Source organism: Ahaetulla prasina, chromosome 15 (assembly GCF_028640845.1).
Source record: "Ahaetulla prasina isolate Xishuangbanna chromosome 15, ASM2864084v1, whole genome shotgun sequence".
In the NCBI taxonomy this organism is placed as follows: Eukaryota; Metazoa; Chordata; class Lepidosauria; order Squamata; family Colubridae; genus Ahaetulla; species Ahaetulla prasina.
In genome coordinates this window covers 10,715,258-10,739,016 of record NC_080553.1, presented here as the reverse complement: position 1 = coordinate 10,739,016, position 23,759 = coordinate 10,715,258, and the positions used below count along the sequence as shown (strand labels likewise).

Genomic DNA, 23,759 nt, shown 5'->3' with positions numbered 1-23,759 from the left:
CCATCTATTCCAGCCTCCTGCCCAAGCAGGTGACCCTACACCATTTCTGACAGATGGCAGTCCAGTCTCTTCTTGAAAGCCTCCAGTGATGAAGCTCCCACAACTTCTGAAGGCAACTTCTGTTCCATTGGTTGATTGTTCTCACTGTCAGAAAATTTCTCAGATATTGGACTGCTGTTCTCATGTCTCCCCTGGTCCTTCTCTTCACTAGACTAGCCAGGCCCAGTTCCTGTAACCGTTCTTCATATGTTTTAGCCTCCAGACCTTTGATCATCTTAGATAGATTCAGATTAACAGAGTTGTTGGAAGGGACCTTGTAGGTCATCTAGTCCAACCCACCCCACACCCCGCCCAAGCAGGAGACCCTACACTATTTCGGACAGATGGCAGTCCAGTCTCTTCTTGAAAGCCTCCGGTGATGAAGCTCCCACAACTTCCGAAGGCAACTTCTGTTCCATGGGTTGATTGTTCTCCCTGTCAGAAAATTCCTCCTAATTTCCAGGTTGAATCTCTCCTTGTTCAGTTTCCATCCATTATTCCTTGTCTGCCCTTCATGTGCCTTGGAAAATAGCTTGACCCCTTCCTCTCTGTGGCAGCCCCTCAAATATTGGAAGCCTGCTATCATGTCTCCACTGGTCCTTCTCTTCACTAGACTAGCCATGCCCAGTTCCTGCAACTGGTTTTTTTTGAGTGTGTCCTTTTTGTGTGTGTGCGTCCTTCCCTGCAGTCTGTGCTTTTTTTAACTAACAGGTCCTAAATTCCTGACATTTTAAAAAGGGGAAATTCCCTCCGTGCCCTTGTTATGCACCAGATCACCAAAGCTACAGAAAAACATTTCACATCAGCATAAAAACACAGATGGCATTGTGCAGAAGAAGCAATTTTGCCCAATGGTTCTTTTCCAGTTTTGAGGGGTTTTTTTTGGGTTTTTTTTTTCCTGTTGGTCGTGTTTTGCAAGACAGAGGTAGTCCTTGACTTATGACCGGCTGTCGCAGCATTCCCACAGTCTCTTGGTCAAAATTTTGGCTGCTTGGCAATTGGCAGCCACTGTGTTTATAACCAGGGACGCCCAGCTTAAAAAAAAAACACACAAAAATTTGGGTACATTTTGAGCTGCGGAAGGACAGTTTACTCCACTCCTTGCCTCTTTTCTACTCTCTGAAACCAAATAGTATTTTTTGTGTGTACGTGTGTGTGTCATAATTTTAAAATTTGGAAAAATTAGCCATTCAGAAAAAAATTACTTGCTTAAATTTGAGGTAAATTAATAGCTGGAAAAAGTGTTTCAAAGATACGACCGGGGTTGGTGGATGGACCAAATTCCTGCGTGGACTGAATTCCCATGCTTTTATTTATTTGTTTGCAAACAGAACTGTGAGTCCTCAACTTAGAACAGTTAGAGACCATTCAACGTTACAATGGCACTGAAAAAAAGGTAATTTAGGACCATTTTTCACACTTACTACCGTTGGAGCATGCCCATGGTCGTGTGATCGAAATTTGGAGGCTTGGCAGCTGACTCATATTTACGACGGTTGCAGTGTCCCGGGGTCACGTGATCCCCTTTTGCGACTTTCTAACAAGCCAAGACAATGGGGGAAGCCAGATTCACTTAACAACCATGTTACTAACTTAACAACGGCAGTGACTCGGTTAAGAAAAGTTGCCAGAAAAGCCATAAAACGGGGCATAATTCAGTTAAAAATGTTTCGCTTAGCAAACAGAAATTTTGGGCTCAGTTGTGGTCATAAGTTGAGGGCTACCTGTATAGTTTTATGCGCTATGTCCGTGATGGCGAACCTATGGCACGTGTGCCAGAGGTGGCAGGCAGAGCCATCTCTGTGGGCGTGCGCGTTGTCGCCAGCTGCTCTTTGTGCGAGCCGGAGCACCGGAAACCCAAAGATCAGCTGGCCAGTGCGCATGCGTGCACCAGCCACCTGATCTTTGGGTTTCCGGCGCTCTGGTACACATGAAGAACAGCTGGCCGGGGTGCATGCGCGCGCCAGAAACCCAAAGACCAGGTGGCCGGTGCGCATGCAGCTGGTCTTCAGGGTTCCAGCACTCCTGTGCGTGCAAAGACCAGTGTTGTGGTCCGCCAGCACCCTGCGGAGCTGGCAGTGGAGTCGGACAATGAGGACGCTGGGGTGGACAATGGGCCAGTCCTGGAGTCAGGGGAAGGTCCGGACGAGGGCTCTGCGTCGGAGGCAGAGATGGGGCCAGGGCCATCTGGGAGTGATGCGTGGACTCCGGAGCCTCCAGAGGCGGACAGCAGAGAGGCAGAGGAACAAGAGGAGCCTGTTCCTAGTGCATACATGCGAAGAGCTGCCAGAAGGTAAGAGCAGCTGGAGCAAAAAGGACGACTTGGGAGTAAGGCCAGGAGATGATTGGCCCTTCCCATAAGGCTTAAAAGAGCAGCAACGAGCTGTTGGGTTCTTTGTAGGAAAGCAATGTTGATTTCCGTGCTTCTTGTCAGCGTCTCTTTAACTTTGTGGGGTTTTTGCCAAGAAAAGCCTTTGGCAGGTTGCCAAAGACATCAGAGTTTGGTGATAAAGCCGAGGGACTGGTTATTAAGACTTTCGTTTTGGACGAAGCTGAGAATGAATTAATTCTCAGCTGTTTTAATAAAATAAATTTGTTGAGGACTGAATTGTGTCTAGTAATCACTACTTGGGCCTTGGTTACAACAACCAGCTTGCCGGCGCACGTGTGCACGCTGGAAACCCGAACTCTTCGGAGGGGGCCGTTCCAAATTGGGCACTCGATGCCGAAAAGGTTCGCCACCACTCCTCTGTGTGGTATCCTCAGAGCCAGTTTAAACCGGTGCTTCTGTTTTAATCTCTTTTAAAGGCCTTTTGCACCCGTTGAAGTCGTGCTAGGACGGTTTGATCTGGTCATTGTGGAAGAACAGATGAAAACTTGGGTTGGTATAACCTTTTTTTTGGAGAATTTTAGGACTTTTTATTTTTGGGAATGATTAAACATCCGGTCTGAAAGTGGGTAGCAGCCGATTCAAAGTAAATATTTGAAATGGTTTCCCGTTCATAAAACAAAACCCAACAGATGTACATTTCTGGCAATAAAATTTGTTTATGTTGTTGGCTTGCCTTATGACCGGTCTTGCTTTTTTTTATTATTATTATTCTCAAGCTCATTCTTGCATTTTATTCCCCTCTGGCACTCAAGATTTTAAAAGTGAAATCTTAATCGTACTTCTGATCTTCCCTTTTTTTTAATTATTCTCACAGCAGCCCTGCGAGGTAGATTAAACTGAGAAATTAACAAATGCTTTTTTTAGAGTCGTCCTATAGGGAGAGACTCATTTACAACCATTCCTTTAGTAATCGTTCGAAGTTATAACAGCACTGAGGACAACTGGTCCTCCTCACACTTATAAACATCACATCCCCCCAGTCGTGTGATCAAAATTTGAATGCTTGGCAACTGGCATGTACTTACGACAGTTTCGCAATGTCCCGGGGGTCTTGGGATTGCCAGTTGCAACCTTTTCTAGTCAACTTCCAACAAGCAAAGTCAACGTTGGAAAACTGGATTGGCTTAATGACTGTAATTTGCTTAATGACTGCAGCGGTTCGCTGAACGACCGTCCCAGAAAAGGTCATAAAAGTGGGCGTGGCTCTCTTTTTTTTTATAAAAAAGTGTTATTTTTACATTCATAACCAACAACTCATCCAATGTACAGTCATATACAATTAGTCGGGCTTGCCCAGTCATCACCCCCTCCTTTTAACTCTCTTTGCTCTTCTACCTTCTTCTACTTTCCAGACCTTCCTCCCCTTCTCTTATCTACATCCTCTCCACCCTACACCTTCCTTCTCCCTCTTCTACCCCTCTTCCTTCCTCTTCTCCCTCTTCTACCCCTCTTCTCCTCTTTCCTACCTCCTACTCTCTCCTCCTTTCTCCCTCCCCACCATTCTAAAATGGTAGCTGGGCAGACCCGACCCTACATTAATTATATTTATACATCTTCAATAATCCCTGTACATTAACCATCATTCCATCCTCTACCCTCAACACCCCCCCAGTTCCCCTCCCCCTTACCCCCCACCCCCCCGACTTCCCAGGGCGTGGCTCTCTTAAGGACCGCCTTGCTTACTGACAGAAATTCTGGCCTCAGTTGTCAGAAGTTGAGGATTGTCTGTATGGTCTTCAATATTTAGAGGAAAGCCAAACCTTTTATCAGTCCTACAATTTAAATGACATCATTAGGCAAGTTACATGGACAACTTAAATAGTAATTGGGAACGATCAATAGAACAGCTTAATTGTATATTGTAAACACTGCATAGGCTTGATTTTATTTAAAAAAAAGGAACTGAATTTGCAGGTAGAGTTGTTATTTTTAAGCCACAGAGACAAAAGCAGTGAAGGAAGTTTGATTAAATTTCTCGGTCATCTTCTTCCTTGTCTATTAAAAAAAATTTTTTTAATGTGTTCTTCAAGGTTTATTCAGTGAGTAAGTTGTCTCATTCCTCTTCTAGATTTTTTGCTTCGCTCAGCTCCTCTGGGCATAAAGTATCCATTATATTTAATAAAACACCAGGTGTTGGAAATGCGGAAATATATATATTCCCCCCCCCCCCGGCCAGCATGTGTCCCCATTGGATCTGTGGAAAAATTATTATTATTCCGGCATTCCCCAGCTTATCCAGCTGGCTACGCGAGAAAGTAATAATCACTTGTGGGTGGGTGGGACTTCGGATGTTGTGTGTGTGTGTTGTTCTCGGGAAAGGTATTTTGGAGCGGAAAAAAACTCACGGCAAAATAACAAATGACGAAGTCGTAGGGCCATATCATTAAGGTAGGATGGAGGCTTCAGCCTGCAAGGATTTTCGCAAAGTAGATATTTTAGCTTTGAAAGTTGGGCGGTTGTAAGTGGTGGTTTATTTGGGTGGCCAGCAAGGGTGATGTTCCACAGGAAGGGAGCCACTGTGGAGAAGGCCCTTCTCCTCGGTCCCGCTATATGGATCTCCTTAGGAGAGGGGTCCCTACCAGGGGTGGGTTTCACCGGTTCACTCGCTTCACTCATGGGAGTGCGCCTTTCTGCTCATGCGCCTGGCGTTCCGCATGCTCGCTGTATGCGTGTCCACCTTCCATGCACGCGCCCAGCCTTTCACGCACGTGCTTTGCTTGTACGCGCATCTTCCACGCATGTGCCCGGCCTCCAAAACGTGGCTAAATAACACATTGTTACATCTGAGCGGGTGGACAGGCCCACCTGCAGTCGCTGCTACCAGTTCACCCGAACCGGTTTGAACCGGCTTTGGTCCCTACCTCCCTGCTCCAGTGGTTCGGATAAATGTGATCGGGAAAAGGTGGTCCTTCGAATACAGGCAGTCCTTGTCCTACAACAGTTTGTTTAGTGACCCTTCGAGGCACTTACGATCATTGCATTACGGTCACGCCATCAAAATTCAGACGCTTGGCAACCGACTCACTTTTATGACGGTTGCAGAGTCCCGGGGACCCTGCTGGGATCCCCTTTCTGACGAACAAAGTCAGCGGGGAAGCCAGATTCACTTAAACGACCGTGTTTTCTAATTTAGCAGCTGCGGTGATTCTCTGAGTGACTGTGGCGGGGAAAGGTTGCAAAACAGGGCAAAACTCCCGTAACAGATTTTTCCCTGGGCTCAATTGGGGTCGTAGGATCGAGGATTACTTGTAACCATGAAAGGGTAAAGGCTGGGGGACGGTTTAATGGATTATCTGTTTTTCTTGCTGGTCCCCTTATCTTCTGATCTTCGAAGACAGCACAGTTTGCTTGGCATCTTCTCAAGATGCTCCTGTCCCCCCAAAAAATTGCACTGGATCCTTTTAAAATGAGATTAGCCTTTTCTTCCAAAAAAAGCGTGGGAAGAGACCCCGGGTTTATTTTCCTCTCTCAAACTTTTAAACACAAACACGCAAACTGGAATCGCCTTTCTCAAAACTTCTCTCTTCCTTCTTGGCCTTTCCTGTAGCGCTCTCTCTCTCTCTCCCTCTCTCTCTCTCTCTCTCTCCATCACCCCACCCCACCCCTCCCCGCCACCACTATCCCGGAAAATAACAATAAAATAAAAGCCAAGCTGGGCACAAAACTCTGGAATAGCAGAATTCCAAATAGATCTCGGGTGTTTGGAAATGGTTTGCATCTTTCCTCCTGATGCAGAGGCTTTCTTGAAGAGCACCGAGGGCCTGTCCATTTGGGTGTCCTTCCCAACTTCCAGACTAACTAATGTGGTCGTTCTTCAAGTTCTAATTCTGGGAGAGCTGAAGGATAAAATAACAAGAGTTGGAAGGGACCTTGGAGGTCTTCTAGTCTAACCCCCTGCTCAAGCAGGAGACTCTATACCAGTGATGGCTAACCTTTTTGCCATTGTGTGCCAAAAGCGGGGGGAGTGCAGGGGGGGGTTTGTGTGTGTGCGTGCCTACACCCATAATTCAATGCGCCCCGTACATGTGTCTCCCCCCCCGCTTTTGACACACGATGGCATGGTGGGCCAGGTAAGTGTTTTTCACCCTCCCCGGGCCCCAGAGACTTTCTTGGAGCCTGGGGAGGGCAAAAACAGCCTTCCCCATCCACCTGGCGGCCAGAAATGGCCTGTTTCCTGACTTCCGGTGGGACCGGAAGGTTCGTTTTTCGCTCTCCTCAGGCTCCAGAGGCTTTCTTGGAGCCTGGGGAAGACGAAAACAGCCTTCCCCACCCCACCCCTGGAGGTCCTCCGGAGGTAGGAAACAGCCTGTTTCCCGAATTCCTGTGGGCCCGGAAGTCCTGAAAATCAGCTGGCCTGCACACACATGCACACTAGAGGTGAGCTAGGGCAACGCTCACATGCCCACAGATATGGCTCCGCATGCCACCTGTGGCACACGTGCCATAGTTTCGCCATTCATGGCTGGCTGTATACCATTCCAGACAATGGGCTATCCAGTTTCTTCTAAAGCCTCCAGTTTTTTGGGGTACCCACAACATCTGGTGACAAGCTGTTCCACTGGTTAATTATTCTCACTATCAGGAAATTTCTCCTTGGTTCTAAGTTGCTTTTCTCCTTGATTAGTTTCCACCTGTTGGAAATAGGTTGACCCCCCCTCTTCTTTGTGGCAGCCCCTCAGATATTGGAACACTGCTATCAGGTCACCCCCAATTCTTCTTTTCATTAAAGTAGAAGCATTAAAATAGAAAACCATTTCACAAAAGGATGGATGGTTTCTTCTGCTGGGATGAGAAGGTCCAGGTCCTTTGTTTCCCAGCTGTTCTGACCTAGGCTTCCTTTATCTCCCTTGACACGCTGCCAAAGACCTAACTGGCAATTACCTTTGGCAAGCCCACACAGAGCCCAGAGTCAAAACAGAGCTTCAGAATTTAAACCGACCAGAACGAACAAAGTTGCTTCCTTCAAAGGCTCATGTCCCTTTGTTCCTCCTTTATGTCTTACGGGAAGGGCCAATCATCTCCAAGCCTTACTCCTGAGTTGCCCCTTTTGTGCTAACTGTTCTGTCCTTCTGGAAGCTCTGCGCATGCGTGCACTGGGAACAGGCTCCCCCTGTTCCTCTGCCTCACTGACGACAGATTCTGGAGGCTCCGGAGTCAGCACATAACTCTCAGATGGCCCTGGCCCGCTCTCTGCCTCTGACGCAGAGCCCTCTTCCGAGCCTTTCCCAGACTCCAGGACTGGCCCATGTTCCTCCCCAGCCTCCTCGCTGTCCGACTCCACTGCCAGCTCCGCAGGCTGCTGGTGGACCACAACACCAGCGGTGCATTCCTTCTCTTTTGTCTCCATCTATGAGTTTACTGAAGCTCATCTTCTTTCTTCCCATCCGCGGGACAAAACTCACTTCACCGATTTCTCACTTAGCAACATCAGTTCTGGGCTCCAATGTAGTCCTTGGTCGTGGACTATCATTGCTGCTGCCTACGTCTTCGCTCCACGGCTTTGATGCTCCGTAGAGGACATGTTGCTGATGAAGGCAGAAGGTCCTCCAGCCAAGTTTGACTCTTACATGACAAAGTAAGAGTACTACTCACAGTAGTAACTGTGAGAGGGATCTTGGAGTCCTGGTGGACAACCATTTAAATATGAGCCAGCTGTGTTCTGCAGCTGCCAAAAAAGCCAACACAGTTCTAGGCTGCATAAACAGAGAGATAAAATCAAGATTCACGCCACTTTTTGGTAAGGCCACACTTGGAATAATGCATTCAGTTTTGGTTGCCACGATGTAAAAAAGATGTGGAGAGACTAGAATGAGTGCAGAGAAGAGCAACCAAGAGGATTAGGGGACTGGAGGCTGCAGGAACTGAGTATGTCTAGTCTAGTGAAAAGAAGGACTAGGGGAGACATGATAGCAGTGTTCCAATATCTCAGGGGTTGCCCCAAAGAAGAGGGAGTCAAGCTACTCTCCAAAGCACCTGAGGGCAGGACAAGAACCAATGGACTCATCAAGGAGAGAAGCAACCTAGAACTTAGGAGAAATTTCCTGACAGTTACAACAATTCATCAGTGGAACAACTTGCCTCCAGAAGTTGTGAATGCTCCAACATTGGAAGTTTTTAAGAAGATGTTGGATAACCATTTGTCTGAAGTGGTGTAGGGTTTCCTGCCTAAGCAGGGGGTTGGACTAGAAGACCTCCAAGGTCCCTCCCAGCTCTTGTTATTCTAAAGGCTCCTCCGTGAGATTTCCTTGGCAAAAGTATAGCATAGTTTGCTTTTACCTTTTTTTTTTTTCTGGGATGTAGTCCAACTTCTCACTCGCTCCCAGCCCTGGGATTTCCTGGAATCTCCCATTCAGATGTTAATTACGTTCGGTGTGTAGTTTCCCCCCACCCCCACCCCTTATCGGACAAGGTCAGCTGGGACCGTATCACTGAATACGGCATGAATAAATTTAGTATGCTGTACAATCCCTTGGCTCCATCTTCTCTCCTGTGCTTTGCTTTCCTCCTGTCAAAGAGTAAACTGTTAACATTTTTGGAACTGCGATGGACTACCTTACGTTCTTTAAACAGCAGTAATGAATTTAGTCTGTAGAGATTCTCAACTTTCTTGGGTTTTTTGTTTTCTTTTGAAGACCTTTCGCTTCTCATCCAAGAAGCTTCTTCAGCTCTGACAGGGTACTGGAGAATCCTTAGTTTAGTGGCGGGGAGTCGTTAGTGGAGGGGGCGGGAATCCTTCCATTCCCCACTATCCTATCAGAGCTGAAGAAGCTTCTTGGATGAGAAAAGCAAAACATCTTCAAAAGAAAAAAACAACAACAGCAAGTCCAGTTGCCTCCTGGAAAAAAACAAACCCTTTTTGGGATAATGAATTTAATATACCCTTTACTCCATCGTCTTTGCTTTGCTTCCTTCCTGTCAAAGAATAAACTCTAATGGTTTTGGGACAGTGACTTTTCTACTTTATGTTCTTTAAACAGAATATAAGCGGAATGGAGTGGAATTGGAATTGGAATGGAATAGAATCAAATAGAATAGGAACAGAATGGAATGGAATAGGAATAGGAATTGGAATGGAATGGAATGGAAAATATGGAATGGAATAGAATAGAATTGGAAATGGAATGGAAATGGGAATAGATTGGAATAGAAATAGAATGGAATGGAAATATGAAATGGAATAGAATAGAATAGAATAGGAAATGGAAATGGAATGGATTGGAATTGGAATTGGAATTGGAATTGGAATTGGAATAGAATGGAAAATGTGGAATGGAATAGAATAGAATTGGAAATGGAATGGAAATGGGAATAGAATGGAATAGAAATGGAATGGAATGGAATGGAATGGAATGGAAATATGGAATGGAATAGAATAGAAATGGAATTGGAATGGAATTGGAATTGAAATAGAAATAGAATGGAAAATATGGAATGGAATAGAATCAAATAGAATAGGAATGGAATGGGAATAGGAATTGGAATGGAATGGAATGGAATGGAATGGAATGGAAATGGGAATAAAATGGAATAGAAATGGAGTGGAATAGAATAGAAAATATGGAATGGGATGGAATTCTTTATTGGCCAAATGTGATTGGACACACAAGGAATTTGTCTGTGGTGCATATGCTCTCAGTGTACATAAAGAAAAAATAAAATATATCTGTCCAGAATCATAAGATCCAACACATCGTTATAGTCATAGGAGACTAATAAGCAATACTAGCATTAATGAATTTAGCATGCTACTTTCCTTTTATCCCATCTTCTGCTTTGCTTCCCTCCTGTCAAAAGAATAAACTAATGATTTTGGGACAGTGACTTTCTACTTTACGTTGTTTCATCACCTTCATCCCTGTTGTCATTTTGTGTTTTCTTTCCCTCTGCAAACATGCTCCCCAAACGTTACAAGCTGCTGTTTTCTCTTCACTTTGTCCAAAATTGTCAGGCCAAAACAAACTGATTTCAGGAAGCCTTTCTAGGAAAAAAAAATAAAAATAAAATACTGTTCCTTGACCAAGAAGCCATATCCTGTGTGTTGTCGCTTAAGTTTCTACCGTACTGCTCTCCGTTTATTAAAAAAAATAAATAAATAACAAGGAAGAAGAAGAAGAAAAAAAACCCTTTGACCTGCTTGGCAAAGTAACTTTAAAAAAGAAAAGAGTTATGCAATTTTTTCCTGAAATGTCATCCTTAATCTCTTGAGCCACCGAAAATGCGAAAAGTAGACTCTTGGCTATCTAGTCCTCCCTGCTCTTCTAACCCTCTTTCGCAACCTCGGGGAGGAAAAAGGCCAGAATGAGTTATGGACTTGTTTGCTTTTAAACACCCATATTTCACAACCGGAGGAAAACTTCGATCCCCAAACTTTTTAAGCGTTTCGTTTTTCTCTCCTTCTTTCCCTTCGGCTGCGGTTGCGGAAGCGGGGTGGGGTGGGGGGTGTCGGTTGCTCAGAGTCACACATAAGGACCCCCCAACTCACCAGGGGCTGCATGGGGGGGGCTGTCAAGCCAAGACATCTCTCTCCGCTTCCCCGCAGTCCAGCAGTCTATCTTATCCTGGGTTCCAGCTTTTTCTTTCTCTCTTTTCTCCCAGCTGTCCAGAATAGAAGAATAACAGTTAGATATTTACTTGGTTCTTATTTACGGTTATTTCTGAGGACCGTGTGCTGTCAGTAACAGACAGAACGTAGAATATAATGTAGAGTAACAGAGTTGGAAGGGACCTTGGAGGTCTTCTAGTCCAACCCCCTGCTCAGGCAGGAAACCCTACACCACTTCAGACAAATGGTTATCTGACATCTTCTTAAAACACTTCCAGTGTTGGAGCATTCACAACTTCTGGAGGCAAGCAGGAGATCTTACACAATTCCAGGCAAATTCTTGTCCAATCTCTTCTTAAAAACCTCTGATGGTGAAGGACCCACAACTTCTAGAGGCAAGTCGTTCCACTGATGAATTGTTCTCATTGTCAGGAAATTCCTCCTTAGTTCTAAGTTGCTTCTCTCCTTGATGAGTTTCCACCCATTGCTTCTTGTCCTGCCCTCAGGTGCTTTGGAGAATAGCTTGACTCCCTCTTCTTTGTGGTAGCCCCTGAGATATTGGAAGATTGCTGTCATGTCTCCCCTGGTCCTTCTTTTCATCAAACTAGACCAGGAGTCAGCAACCTGCAGCTCTGGAGCCACATGTGGCTCTTTCACCCCTCTGCTGCGGCTCCCTGTCACTCAAAATATGCGTCAAAATTCCAAAGTGTGACATCCACCAGCACGCGATTTATTGAGCTTTTCAACCCTCGGTAGGCCATGGTTAAATCCAAGAAAAGAAAAGTTTTAGAAGAAAACAGAACGTTTAATTTGAACTACATCTGCTAGTTTTGTGGCCGCTCAGGAAATAAGTCAGGCATGGGAAAGGGTTTTGTGGCTCCCGGTGTTTTCTTTTCTGTGGGAAAGGGTCCAAATGGCTCTTTTGAATGTTTAAGGTTGCTGACCCCTGAACTAGACAAACCCGATTCCAACAACCATTGTTCTTATGTTTTAGCCTCCAGCCCCCTAATCATGTTCGCTGCTCTTCTCTGCACTCTTTCTAAGAGTCTCAACTTTTTTTTTTTATCTCTACATCTTTATTCCAACTATCAGGAATTTTATCCTGTCCACTTCTGGTGTGCAGATTTCCAAGACCTCAACAAGGTAGAAGAGCAGGAAGATAAACAATACTATAAAAAATGGGACTTATTTTATCAATGGTTAAAGAAAAAAAATTGTCAATGAAGCTTGAGAGAGGTTTTTATAATGGAAGAATGGTTGGAAAACATACTGATTTAAGATGATGGAATGAATGATGTAATGTGATTAACATAAAATTTAGAATACTTTACATGAAATGAGGGAAGAAATACTTATAGTTAATTAAATGACTAAACCAAAATATTTGGATATATATCAGATTGATAAAACGTAAAACTAGATGAACCATATGTGCCTGCAGAAGTTGTGAATGCTCCAACACTGGAAATTTTTAAGAAAACGTTGGATAGCCATTTGTCTGAAATGGTGTAGGGTTTCCTGCCTGGGCAGGGGGTTGGACTAGAAGACCTCCAAGGTCCCTTCCAACGCTGTTATTATGTTATTTGCTGAAATCGCACAAAAGATTTGTAATCAACCGACCGACACACCGTATTTGTATTGAAGATGTTTTTACGTTTGTTTGTCTAAAAAATAAAAAAGCTTTCCAAAAAAAAAAAAAGATAGAAGAATTTAGGCTTTTGAACCCGTGTCTAAACAGAGGCCATTCCAGCTGGCTCGAAATGAGTTGGAGAGAAAGAAAAGCAGAAGGTGAAAAAGGAGAGGAGGAAGAGGAAGAAGAGAGCCCGAGAGATTATTCAATTTGATAATCTTTTGCTCATCGTGCCCGAAGGGCTGCTGGCCACTGAATTAGTCACTTTTCTGGAATTTATAATCTTTTTCTCTCTCTCTGACCTTGACAAAAGCCCTGTGGCACCAGGTCAGTTTTCAAGGGCCAGGCAGACACGTGAATTCGCAGAATAGGGCGTGGGCCAAGATTAAAAGCAATCTTTTTATTTGAGGTGGAATGTGCAAATTGCTTCAGAGGCTTCCCGCTGGCGTAGGTGACGGGAGCCTTCAGGACCCTGGCTGGCCATCGTTTTAGACTTTTTCTAGTCTGATTTTTCGCCGTTTGCCAAATGTTTGAAACTTCCCAATTGACGAGAATCCTGTTTTGTTTTTTGTTTTTTTAATTTTCTCCGGTTAAAAGGGGGACTGCAGAATTGGGGAAGGATATAAGTGGCAGGTCAAAAGCTTTTAAGGGGTTGGATATTTTTTTTTCTCCTTTTCTTAAAATGTCATTTCGTTAAAGGTTTGGAGGAAAAAAAAAAAGAAAAACTTAACACAAATGAATATGAAGTAAGAACAGAACGGAATAACAGTTGGAAGGGACCTTGTAGGTCATCTAGTCCACCCCACCCCGCACCCCGCCCAATCAGGAGACCCTATACCATTGCTGACAGTTGGCAGTCCAGTCTCTTCTTGAAAGCTTCCAGGGATGAAGCTCCCACATCTTCTGAAGGCAACTTCTGTTCCACGGGTTGATTGTTCTCCGTCAAGAAATTCCTCCTTCTTTCCAGGTTGAATCTCTCCTTGTTCAGTTTCCATCCATTATTCCTTGTCTGCCCTTCATGTGCCTTGGAAAATAGCTTGACCCCTTCCTCTCTGTGGCATCCCCTCAAATATTGGAAAACCGCTATCATGTCTCCCCTGGTCCTTCTCTTCACTAGACTAGCCAGGCCCAGTTCCTGCAACCGTTCTTCGTATGTTTTAGTCTCCAGATCTTTGACCATTTTAGATAGATTCAGATGAACAGAGTTGGTAGGGACCTTGTAGGTCATCTAGTCCAAACCCCCAACCCAAGCAGGAGACCCTACACTATTTCTGACAGATGGCAGTCCAGTCTCTTCTTGAAAGCCTTCAGGGATGACGCTCCCACAACTTCTGAAGGCAACTTCTGTTCCATCGATTGATTGTTCTCACTGTCAGAAAATTTCTCCTTATTTCCAGGTTGAATCTCTCCTTGGTCAGTTTCCATCCATTGTTCCTTATCTGGCCTTCATATCTTTTGAAGTGACCTCTAATTACTTCGTTGTAGGGACCTCCCTATAGACAGATCCTAAACACAGGTAGTCCCCGATTTACGGCCGCAGTTAAGCCCAGACTTTCTGTTGTTATAAGTGAGTTTTGCCCCCTTTTATGACCTTTCTTGCCACCGTTGTTAAGCGAATCACTGCCATTGTAAAGTTAGGCACGCGGTCATTAAGTGAATCGGGCTCCCCGTCTACTTCGCTTGTCAGAACGTTACCAAGGGGGATCACGTGACACACACACACAAACACCCCCGGGGACTGCAACTGTCATAAATATGAATCATAAGCGTGAAAAAGGGTCGAATGATCACTAAAAAAACTTGTAAATCGAGGACTGTTTTTTTTCCCCTCGTCTGGAGTGCATTTTACATTTCCTGGTATGTCTGTTTCCTTGCCCCCACCATAACAGCGGTAAGAGAAATATTTCATGCTTTTTCTGTGTGTGTGTGTGTGTGTGTGTGTATGATCTATTATTTACAACGTGCAGAATATTGCACTTTTGGGCAAACCGGCCGTGCGAAAACGTCTCAAAAACTATTTGATATTAAGGTATCATTTTCTCCTTCCGAGATGTTGTATTTTGCAGCGATTTCAGTGATTCTGGACCGCCCTGCCTTGTCCGAATGGGTCTTTTGCAACGATGAGTTCGCTGCTATAAAACGCTCTTTAAAATCATTACCGGTGCAAATAACTTGCCAAATGGAAACGATCCGTTTTTAAATATCTGGAGGGGAAGGTGTGAAACGGGCACGGATTTTTAAAAAATAAATAAATTTGGCACCTGTCGTGGCATGCTTTGAATTTGATTGGCGCTGGCAGGGGGGAAAAGATTGCCTGGCCAGGTAACAGGAAAAACAACAACAGAATAATAATTTGAAGCTGTGCCAGCCCGATGATTAGCATTAATTAGGTTGGCACCCGAGCGGAGTGGCAGAGAACAAATACTACGTGGAGGAGATTTACATCTTGGTACTTGCGTTTAAGCGGTTGAGGATAAGGTGAGGTAGAAGTGCTTTCTCTGCCCGAAAGGCAGGGCAAAACCATGCCATGCTGAAAAATCCAGGAAAAAGCAAGGTTGCCATCTCATTTCTTGCTAACTTTCAAAGCCCCAATAAGCCGAGGGGCTAGTCTCTTGCATGGTACCTTCAACTGGAGATATTTCGTGGACAAATATACCTGTTGCCCTATATGAAATGGGGTTTGTAGGCCCCGTTTTTTGTCTGCCTGGCGTTTCCCTAACTCGGGGGGCCGGCAACTCTTTCATCCTTCTGCTGCGGCTCCTAGTCGCCGTCACAATTTTGAGAGGAGCCTTTTGGGATCTCCTGACATGCAAAGTCAACGAGGACGCCAGATTCACTGAACAACAGTGTTACTAATTTAACCAGTACAATGATTCACTTAACAGCCGTGGCAAAAAAAAAAAAAAAGGTCGTAAAACAGGGCAAATTCCACCTAACCAATGTCCCTTCCAACTCTTGTTATTCTATTCTATTCGCTCAACAACCGTGTTCCTAATTTAAGCACTGCAGCGACTTGCTTAACGACGGCAGCGAGAAAGGCGCGTTAAAAAGGAGCCAAGCTCACTTAGCAACCGTCTCACTGAGCCGCAACGGAAATTTTGAGCTCAATTTGCGGTCGTACGTCGAGGACCATCTGTCGCACAGCCTTCAACGGGAAGAAGCCGCGCACCCCGATAAAGACGTGTTGCACAGCCGAGGAAGCAACACAACTGTCGGGCTAGAGTTGTTTTGCAAACTTGATTGGCACTTTGGGAAGGGAGAGGCCGAGGCGACTGGTTTCTCGGTCCAGTTCAGCTAGTTTTCTTGCTGTGAAAAGTTGGGCACAGCAGCTTTTTATTTTGTCCGCAAAAAAAAATCAGCTGGTTTCACAACTTGAGATGGGGTTTTGCTTTCGACAGAGTAGACGGGACACCTTCCAGATGTCTGGAGAAATGTAATTGGGGAACTGCAACACCTCAAAATTGTCTAGGAAGTTTGACTGCAGCTGGCCCAGCCTGGTTAAAAGGCTGGAGGGTGGGGAAGGTCGGCGAAGACCAGTTGAAACCACATCCTTAGCAGAAGACAACTCCTTTCTGTTCCCTTCTGGCCTTCTCATTGCCGCAGTCATTCTGTTGTCCGCTGCCCGTTTTTTTTTGCGTTTCTTCTTTGTTTTCAACAATTGCGAACTTCCGAGTGGCTGGAAGTCTCAAGTGACATACATATTTAATACATTTTAGTTAGTCAGTCAGATGTTTAGATTGGATTTGGCATTGTTACCCACCCGTCGAGCCCTTCGCGAGGACCTGTGATGGGCAGATGTGGATATTTGATGGTGCTAAAGTCTCGTCGCAGGATGTAAGCGATTCCCAGTAAAAGCTGCCTTTTGAAATTGACCGATGGGGATTTTGTCAATGACAATATTAATGGTTCATCGCAATCATCCAGATTCTCAGACTGAATTTGGCATTTTTCCTCACCTATCCAGTACTTCCCAAGGACCTGAGATGGATAGATGTGAATGTTGAGTGTTAAAAGTCTGGTCACAGGATGTAAGCTCTTCCCAGTAAAGCTGACTTGCAATTGACCGATGGGGATTTTGTCAATGCCAGTTTTGTGGTTCATTGCAGTCATCCAGATGTTTAAACTGGATTTGGCATTTCCCTCCACCTATCCAGTCCTTTCCACGGATCTGAGATAGGCAGATGTGAATGTTTGATGGTATTAAAGGTCTCGTTGCAGGATGTAAACTGTTCCCAGTAAAGCTGCCTTTTGCAATTGACAGATGGGGATTTTGTCAATGCCGATGATGTTACAGTGATGCTCCAGATGTTTTGGGACTATACCCAAGGTGCCTATTACCATTGGTCCTTTTATTATCCATCAACACCCTTGGTATTGCTCTTTGACCCACACTTTGGAACGACTAATGGTGTACTGAAATATTTTATAGCCGTGTTTGTCAAAATTTGCAAATTTAAGACACGTGGACTTCAACTCCCAGAATTCCCCAGGCCAGCCACTCCATCTTAAAGTTCTGAAATTCTTCACAGGTCTGAAAGTTGCCAAGTTTGAAAAAAAAACACTGCTTTAGAGGAGCCTCTGTTTTTTTTTTTAAGGTGTTTAGATCTGTTTTTGATTGTTGATGTTACCAATAGGTGCATACCTCTGCTTTTTTTTAAAAAAAAACCCACGAATATTTACATCGTTTTGAAACTGTTTAAACACTCACTTGGTGGATCAAGGAATCGAGAGGGATTCAGTTTAGCCAATGAACTAAATCCTGCCCTGACAACAAGACCAGGGTTTGAGTTTCCTAAAAGCAAAGAGGAAAGTTACAGTTTTTTAAAAGAATATTTTGCGTGTGTGAGTGTGTGTCTCTGCATAAGCGCTTTAAATGTATAGCATTTTTGGATTTCAAGTTTAAAAACTGCTTCTGAGCAAGCAGGGTTGTGCATAGAGCACACCTCTGTACAAACTCCAGCTAAACGCAACTTTGGCCCAGGGTTGCAGAGTTGCAAAAAAAAAACAAAAAAAACCCACAGCTGTGTAACCCCTGGGAGAAAAAAAAAAAACTTTTAAAGGAGTTTCTGCAAAATTGCTCCGTGCCTCACCTAAAAACCGTGTTTCCTTTGACTCTGAAACGATATCAGTGCAGTTGGTCCTCATCTTACGACTACAATTTGCACCAGAATTTCCATTTGCTGAAGCAAGCCCGATCGTTCCTGATTTTATGACCTTTTTTTTTTTTTTGCCACGACAGCTAAGCAAATCCTTGCCGTTTTTCACACTTAACGACCGTTGCAGCATCCCCATGATGGATGGTGATCAAAATCCAGGCGCTTGGCAGTTGGCTCATATTTATGACGGTTGCAGTATCCCAGGATCGTTGTTGATTCTCTTTTATGACCGTCTGACGAACAAAATCAACGAGGAAGCCAGATTCACTTAACAGCCGCCTTGCTAACTTAACAACAGCAGTAATTCACTGAACGACGGTGCCAAGGAAGGTCATAAAATGGGGCAAAAGTCACTTAACAGCCGTCTCGTTTAGCAACAAGATCTCAATTTGAGATCTTAAGTCGAGAACCACCAAAGTGTATTTCTTAATTTTATTCCCCATTTTACTCTTTTTTTGTAAATCTTCCAATAATGTGTAACGTTTCTTGACTTCCACCCCCTTTCAAAATGCATGTCCGTTTTTATTTGCAAAACTGTTTTCTTTTCAAACGGAGCCACTCTCTCCTTTTAAAATCCCAAATCCAACTTTTTTCCTTCTCAATTTACCCCAAATCTGTTGAGTTCTTCAATAATCCTCAACCTTGATTTTTATTCCCTTATTTTAATTGCTCCAGATAAGCAGGTTAGGATTTTGGTTTCCCTAATTCCCCATCACTCTTCTTCTCTTTCTTCAACTATTTTTTAGTCTGAATTGCTCTACAGCAGAGCACGTCAAAAAGCTTTTGATGGGAGGGAGTGTTGAGTTGTTGAAGGTGGTGCCAAAAATAGAATTAAGTGATAATTATTGTCTGTTCTTTGGTTGTCTTTGGGTTGTCGGCATGTCAAGGGTTACACCGCTTTTCACGCAGCCTGGCATTAAATTCTGTTTTTTCCCTGCGAAAAGTCTGGCTTAGCAAGTTAAAGCAATTTATTTTGTGCTTTGTAATTCTTTTGAAACAGTAGTTGCTCCATTCTGTGCTATTTCCCCCTATAATCTACTGTATTTTACTATTCGCTCTATTTCTTCCTTTTTTTCCCCCCTTTTCCAAAATGTATACGATTTCTCGTGCCTGCCTTTCCGTCGTGTAAATACGGTGTTTTATAACTGATTTCACATAAAAGCTGCGTCTGGCTCCTTTAGTGTCCGAAATCGCTAAGAATCCATTTTTCGTGCCTTTTTCATTTGCCCGGAAGTAGTCCCCCATTTATCATTTCGTCTTATTTTGTGTACCAGGCTACTGGTTTTTTTTTTCTTCAGGGATACGAAATATATTTCCTTATCATCCTCACGATTCATTAAAGCTTTTCAGATTTTGCCCTGCGAATTTTTAAGAGAGAATTTTAACAGCATGGAGAACCTACGTAGAGCAAGGAAGAGAGAATCAACGTCTGGTCCAAATTCCAAGAGCAAACGTAGTGCGTTTTTTTTTTTAATGTTTCAACCGAGATATTGGTGGGGTGAAATTATTTTGTTCTGCTTGATCCAACTTTGGAACTAAGGAGAAATTTCCAGACAGTGACAACAATGAAGCAGAGTGGAACGGCTTGCCACCAGAAGTTGTGGCTGCTCCATCACTAGAGGTTTTTAAGAAGATAACGGACAATCGTTTGGGCTTCCTGCCTAAGCAGGGCGTGGGGGGTTGGACTAGAAGATCTCCCAGATCCCTTCCAACTCTGTCAGAATTAAAGACTTCTTTGAATTATTCTGTAATCAATGCTAACCCCCAAAATCAATATTTATAATACACGGATCTACAGTTATAATCCGCAGCAAGAAAGGGGGTAAAATGGAACGAAATTCACTTAGCAGTCATCTTGCTTAAGAACATGTTGCACTCCACTGTAGGCTTAAATCGAGGACTACCAGTGTATTAAAAATAGGAATAGATTCAGGGGTGAAATCCAGCAGGTTCTGGAGAACCGGTAGCAAAAATTTTGAGCAGTTCGGCGAACCGGTAGTGGAAATTTTGAATAATTCGGAGAATCGGCATATACCACCTCTGGCTGGCCCGAGAGTGGGGTGGGAATGGAGATTTTGCAGTATCCTTCCTCCAGGAGTGGGGAAGGAATGGGGATTTTGCAGTATCCTTCCCCCCTGCCACACCCACCAAGCCACGCTCACCGAACCAGTAGTAAAAAAAAATTTGGATTTTGCCACGGAATAGATTCCCGTGCCACGATCAGTGTTCCCTTTTGTGGCGCCTCGAGAACATTTTTCCCTGGCCTGGACGAAAGAGTTCCCCCATTCCTGGTTTCTTCGGCTGCCTTTGAAGTGGGGAAAAAGAAGAAGAAGGAGGGGGGGATTTTTGCTTTCGCTGGAAGGTTTTATATTCCAGAGCAGGGAAGGCATTAGTTAAAAACCTGAATTGCAAAAGACTGAATTGCAAAATCGTGCCTTGAGATTGACCAACGACTTGTTAAACCAACATTCTGTCGAGACTTGCGAATCCGTAGGGCTGTCTAAAGATTAACATCTAGGACTCTGTTGTTTTTTTTGCTTCATCTTTTTCTTCTTCTTCCTCGTTTCCTCCCAGTCCGGAGCTTGAAATGGGATGGCAACACACACACACACACACACACACACACACACACACACACACACACCCCTACCTCCCAGAGACGAGGAACTGTGCCTGCTCCCCTCTTCTCCTTCAGTACAGGTGACAGTCCTTGACTCACAACAGTTCATTTAGTGACCAAGTTACAAGGGCACTAAAAAAAGTGACTCCTTACGGCCAGTTTTGTCTTCCAACCTTGGTAGCAATTCCATCCATGATCGTGCGAACAAAATGTTCAGAGGCTTGGCCACTGGTTCTTACTTAACGACCGTCACTGTGTCCCCGAGGACCTTGCCAACCAAAATCCGTGGGGGAAGACAGATTCGCTTAGCAACCGTGTTAACTGACTTCTCGGCTGCAATGATTCACTTAACAACCCGGGGCGAGAAAGCTGGTAAAATGCAGCAAAACTCACTTAACAAATGTTTCACTTAGCAACAGAAATGTTGGGCTCCATTGTGGTCATAAATCGAGGACGACCTCTAATATACCTGTACAGGTAGCCCCTGACTTTATAACAGTTCATTTAGCGCCCGTTCAAAGTTACGACAACTCGGTGAAAAGAGACTTAGGACCTGTTTTTCACACTTGACCGACCATTGCAACATCCTTGCGGTCACGCGATCAAAATTCGGAGGCTCGAACTTATGACGAGAAGACGGGAACTTATGACTGTTCCCGTCTTCCGGGGGAGGGGTCACGGGATCCCTTTTTATGACCTTCTGATGAGCAAAATCAATGGGGGAAGCCCGGATTCACTCAACGGCCATGTACGTAACTGAATAACGGCAATGATTCACTTAATGACCATGGCAAGGAAGGTCGTAAAATAGAGCAGAACTCACGGAACAACCGTCTCACTTAGCAATATAAAATTTGGAAGATCGGTTGTGGTCGTATGTTGAAGGCTAACTGTGCTCTCAAAACAGAAATCCAGGGCTCCATTATGGTCGTAAATCGAGGACTCTTCTCCTGAATTTGAAGACAGGAGCTCGTACAGTGGGGGAGGGGGGGAAAGGTTTCCACCCTACTTCAAAGTCTTCTTGCTATCTACCCCCACTTCAAATATACATACCGTATTTTTCGGACTATAAGACAAACCCGGCGATAAGACGCACCTAAATTTAGAAGAGGAAATCAATCCAAAAAAGTCTTTGGCCTCCTCGCCCCCCATTTACGGGCCTTTTCCATCCTTTTTTCAGCCCATTTTCTTTTCTTTTTTAAAAAATAATTTTTATTAAACATTTTTCAAAAACAAAACAAAAAATAATCTTTAAACAATAGTTTCTTTCCAACAATTTCACAACGGTTAATTGTTTCTTACTTGTCCATTTTTTCTCCCTTATTTCAATGTATCCTTTATACATACAAGTCTAGTGTACCCAATTTCATTTCTACAAACTACATTTTTTCTGCTTCCTCTTGTTTGTTGTTACATTTCTACTCCTATATCATCTTTATTTAATCTTCCCTTGCTTTTTTTGGCCCATTTTCAAAGTGTTTTTTTTTTTTTTGGCCCGTTTTTGAGGCTTTTTTTGGCCTGTTTTCAAGGCTTTTTTTCTGGTCGTTTTTGAGGCTTTTTTTTGGCCTTTCAAGGCTTTTTTTCAGGCCGTTTTTTCTGAAAAAAATTGGCCAAAGAAAAGGCTCGAAAACAGGCCAAAAAAGGCCTCAAAAACAGGTCCAAAAAAGTCTTGAAAATGACTCAAAAAGCCTTGAAAACAGGCTGAAGAAAGCCTCGAAAACAGACTAAAGAAAGCCTCAAAAACAGGCTGAAAAAAGCCTTGAAAATGGGCTGAAAAAAGGCCCGAAAATGGCCAAAAAAGCCTCAAAAATGGGCCAAAAGAAGGCCTGAAAAAGGCAGAAAAAAAGCCTTGAGAACGGGTCAAGAAAAGCCTCAAAAGCAGGCTGAAAAAAGCCTCAAAAATGGGCTGGAAAAAAGGCCTGAAAAAGGCAGAAAAAAGCCTCAAAACGGACCCCCCAAAAAAGGCCTGAAAAAGGCAGGGAAAAAAGCCTCAAAACGGGCCAAAAAAAGGCAGGAAAAAGCCTCGAAAACAGATCAAAAAAGCCTCAAAAGCAGGCTGAAAAACCTGAAAACGGGCTTGAAAAAAGACAGAAAAAAGGCCCGAAAATGGTTGAAAAAAAGCCCAAAAACGGGGCGTGCGAAGGCAAAAAAAAGGCAACCCAAAAAAAGCAGGTGGGTGGGGCTTCGGCAATATTCAGTCTATAAGACACACAGACATTTTCACCCCTTTTTGGGAAACGAAAAAGTGCGAGTTATAGGCCATATATATATATATATATATATATATATATATATATATATATATATATATATATATATATATATATATATATATATATATATCTCAGTACCCACCCTGGGAGAAAGAGCAAGACTCATGCAGTGTGTTGCAAGCTTTAGGAAACACGCTCTGTTTTATCTCTCCCAGCTGCGTCTTCTCCTAGCGTCCCCCTCCCAACCGCCCTCCCCAGACGTGGCTGGTTTTGTCTCAGCTACATCCTTCCAAACCAGTTTTCTGAGGAGGGTTTAAGATGGGCAACAGAGACAGATAATGCAATCCAGCAAAAATGCACCGTGGCGGTTTCATGTCCCTCCCCACCTCCCCCCCACCTTCAAAGAGAGTTCAGCAGTCTCGGTCTGCCACCTAGACTGGTGGTAGTGTATTTTTAGATTTTATTTTACTTTCCCCCCCTCCCTTCCTCCTGTACTCTCGACTCTTCTTCTCTCTTTGTTGGCAGGACAAACGCCCACAAAAAGATCAGATGGTCACACCCTGGAGTTGAACAGATTTCCAAAGATTGCTAGCTTAAAAAAAAATTGAAATAAAAGAGTGTTTATATTATCTTTTTTTTTTTTTTAATGGATTCTTGGGGTCATTGACGGCGATGAAGCTGTTGAGTGCTTGTCTTGTTTAATCTGGCTGGCATTTTATCAACCAGCCGAGATATTTAAGAACACATACAAATTGGAGGGGAAAATGGTTGTTGCGTATCGCAACCTTTTGTCGATCGATTGGTGATTAGATTAGAATTAAAATTCTTTATATTGGCCAAGGGTGATTGGACACACGAGGAATTGGTCTCTGGTTCATAAGCTTTCACTGTACATGCAACAAATGATAAATCATAACCATAATATTTACTGAGCGTTTTTATTTGTTCTGGTCCCTGGTCTAAGACTAATAAACTGATTGAGTGAGTGAGTGAATGAGTGAATGATAAAATACAATAGAATAGAATTCTTTATTGACCAAGTGTGATTGGACACACAAGGAATTTGTCTACGGTGCATAAGCTCTCAGTGTACATGCAAGCAACAAATGATAAATCATGATAATAATATTTACTGAGCGTTTTTATTTGTTCTGGTCTCTGGTCTAA

The 23,759-nt window shown here is 43.8% G+C and overlaps 2 protein-coding genes across 3 annotated transcripts in view; both read left to right on the top strand.

Moving 5' to 3' along the window:
* The window catches only part of UBE2L3 (ubiquitin conjugating enzyme E2 L3), a 175,378-nt gene that overhangs the window by 28,493 nt on the left and 123,126 nt on the right, over positions 1-23,759 (top strand). Inside the window, exon 2 of one of the 2 annotated variants that reach the window (XM_058157959.1) lies at positions 2,848-2,920. The exons of the other annotated variant lie outside the window; for it this stretch is intronic. Coding sequence (XP_058013942.1) covers positions 2,848-2,920 — 73 coding nt within the window. The remainder of the gene's footprint in view (positions 1-2,847; positions 2,921-23,759) is intronic. 2 annotated transcript variants of the gene reach the window in all.
* HIC2 (HIC ZBTB transcriptional repressor 2) overlaps positions 1-23,759 on the top strand; it is a 103,188-nt gene that overhangs the window by 28,517 nt on the left and 50,912 nt on the right. The gene's annotated exons all lie outside the window — the stretch shown is intronic.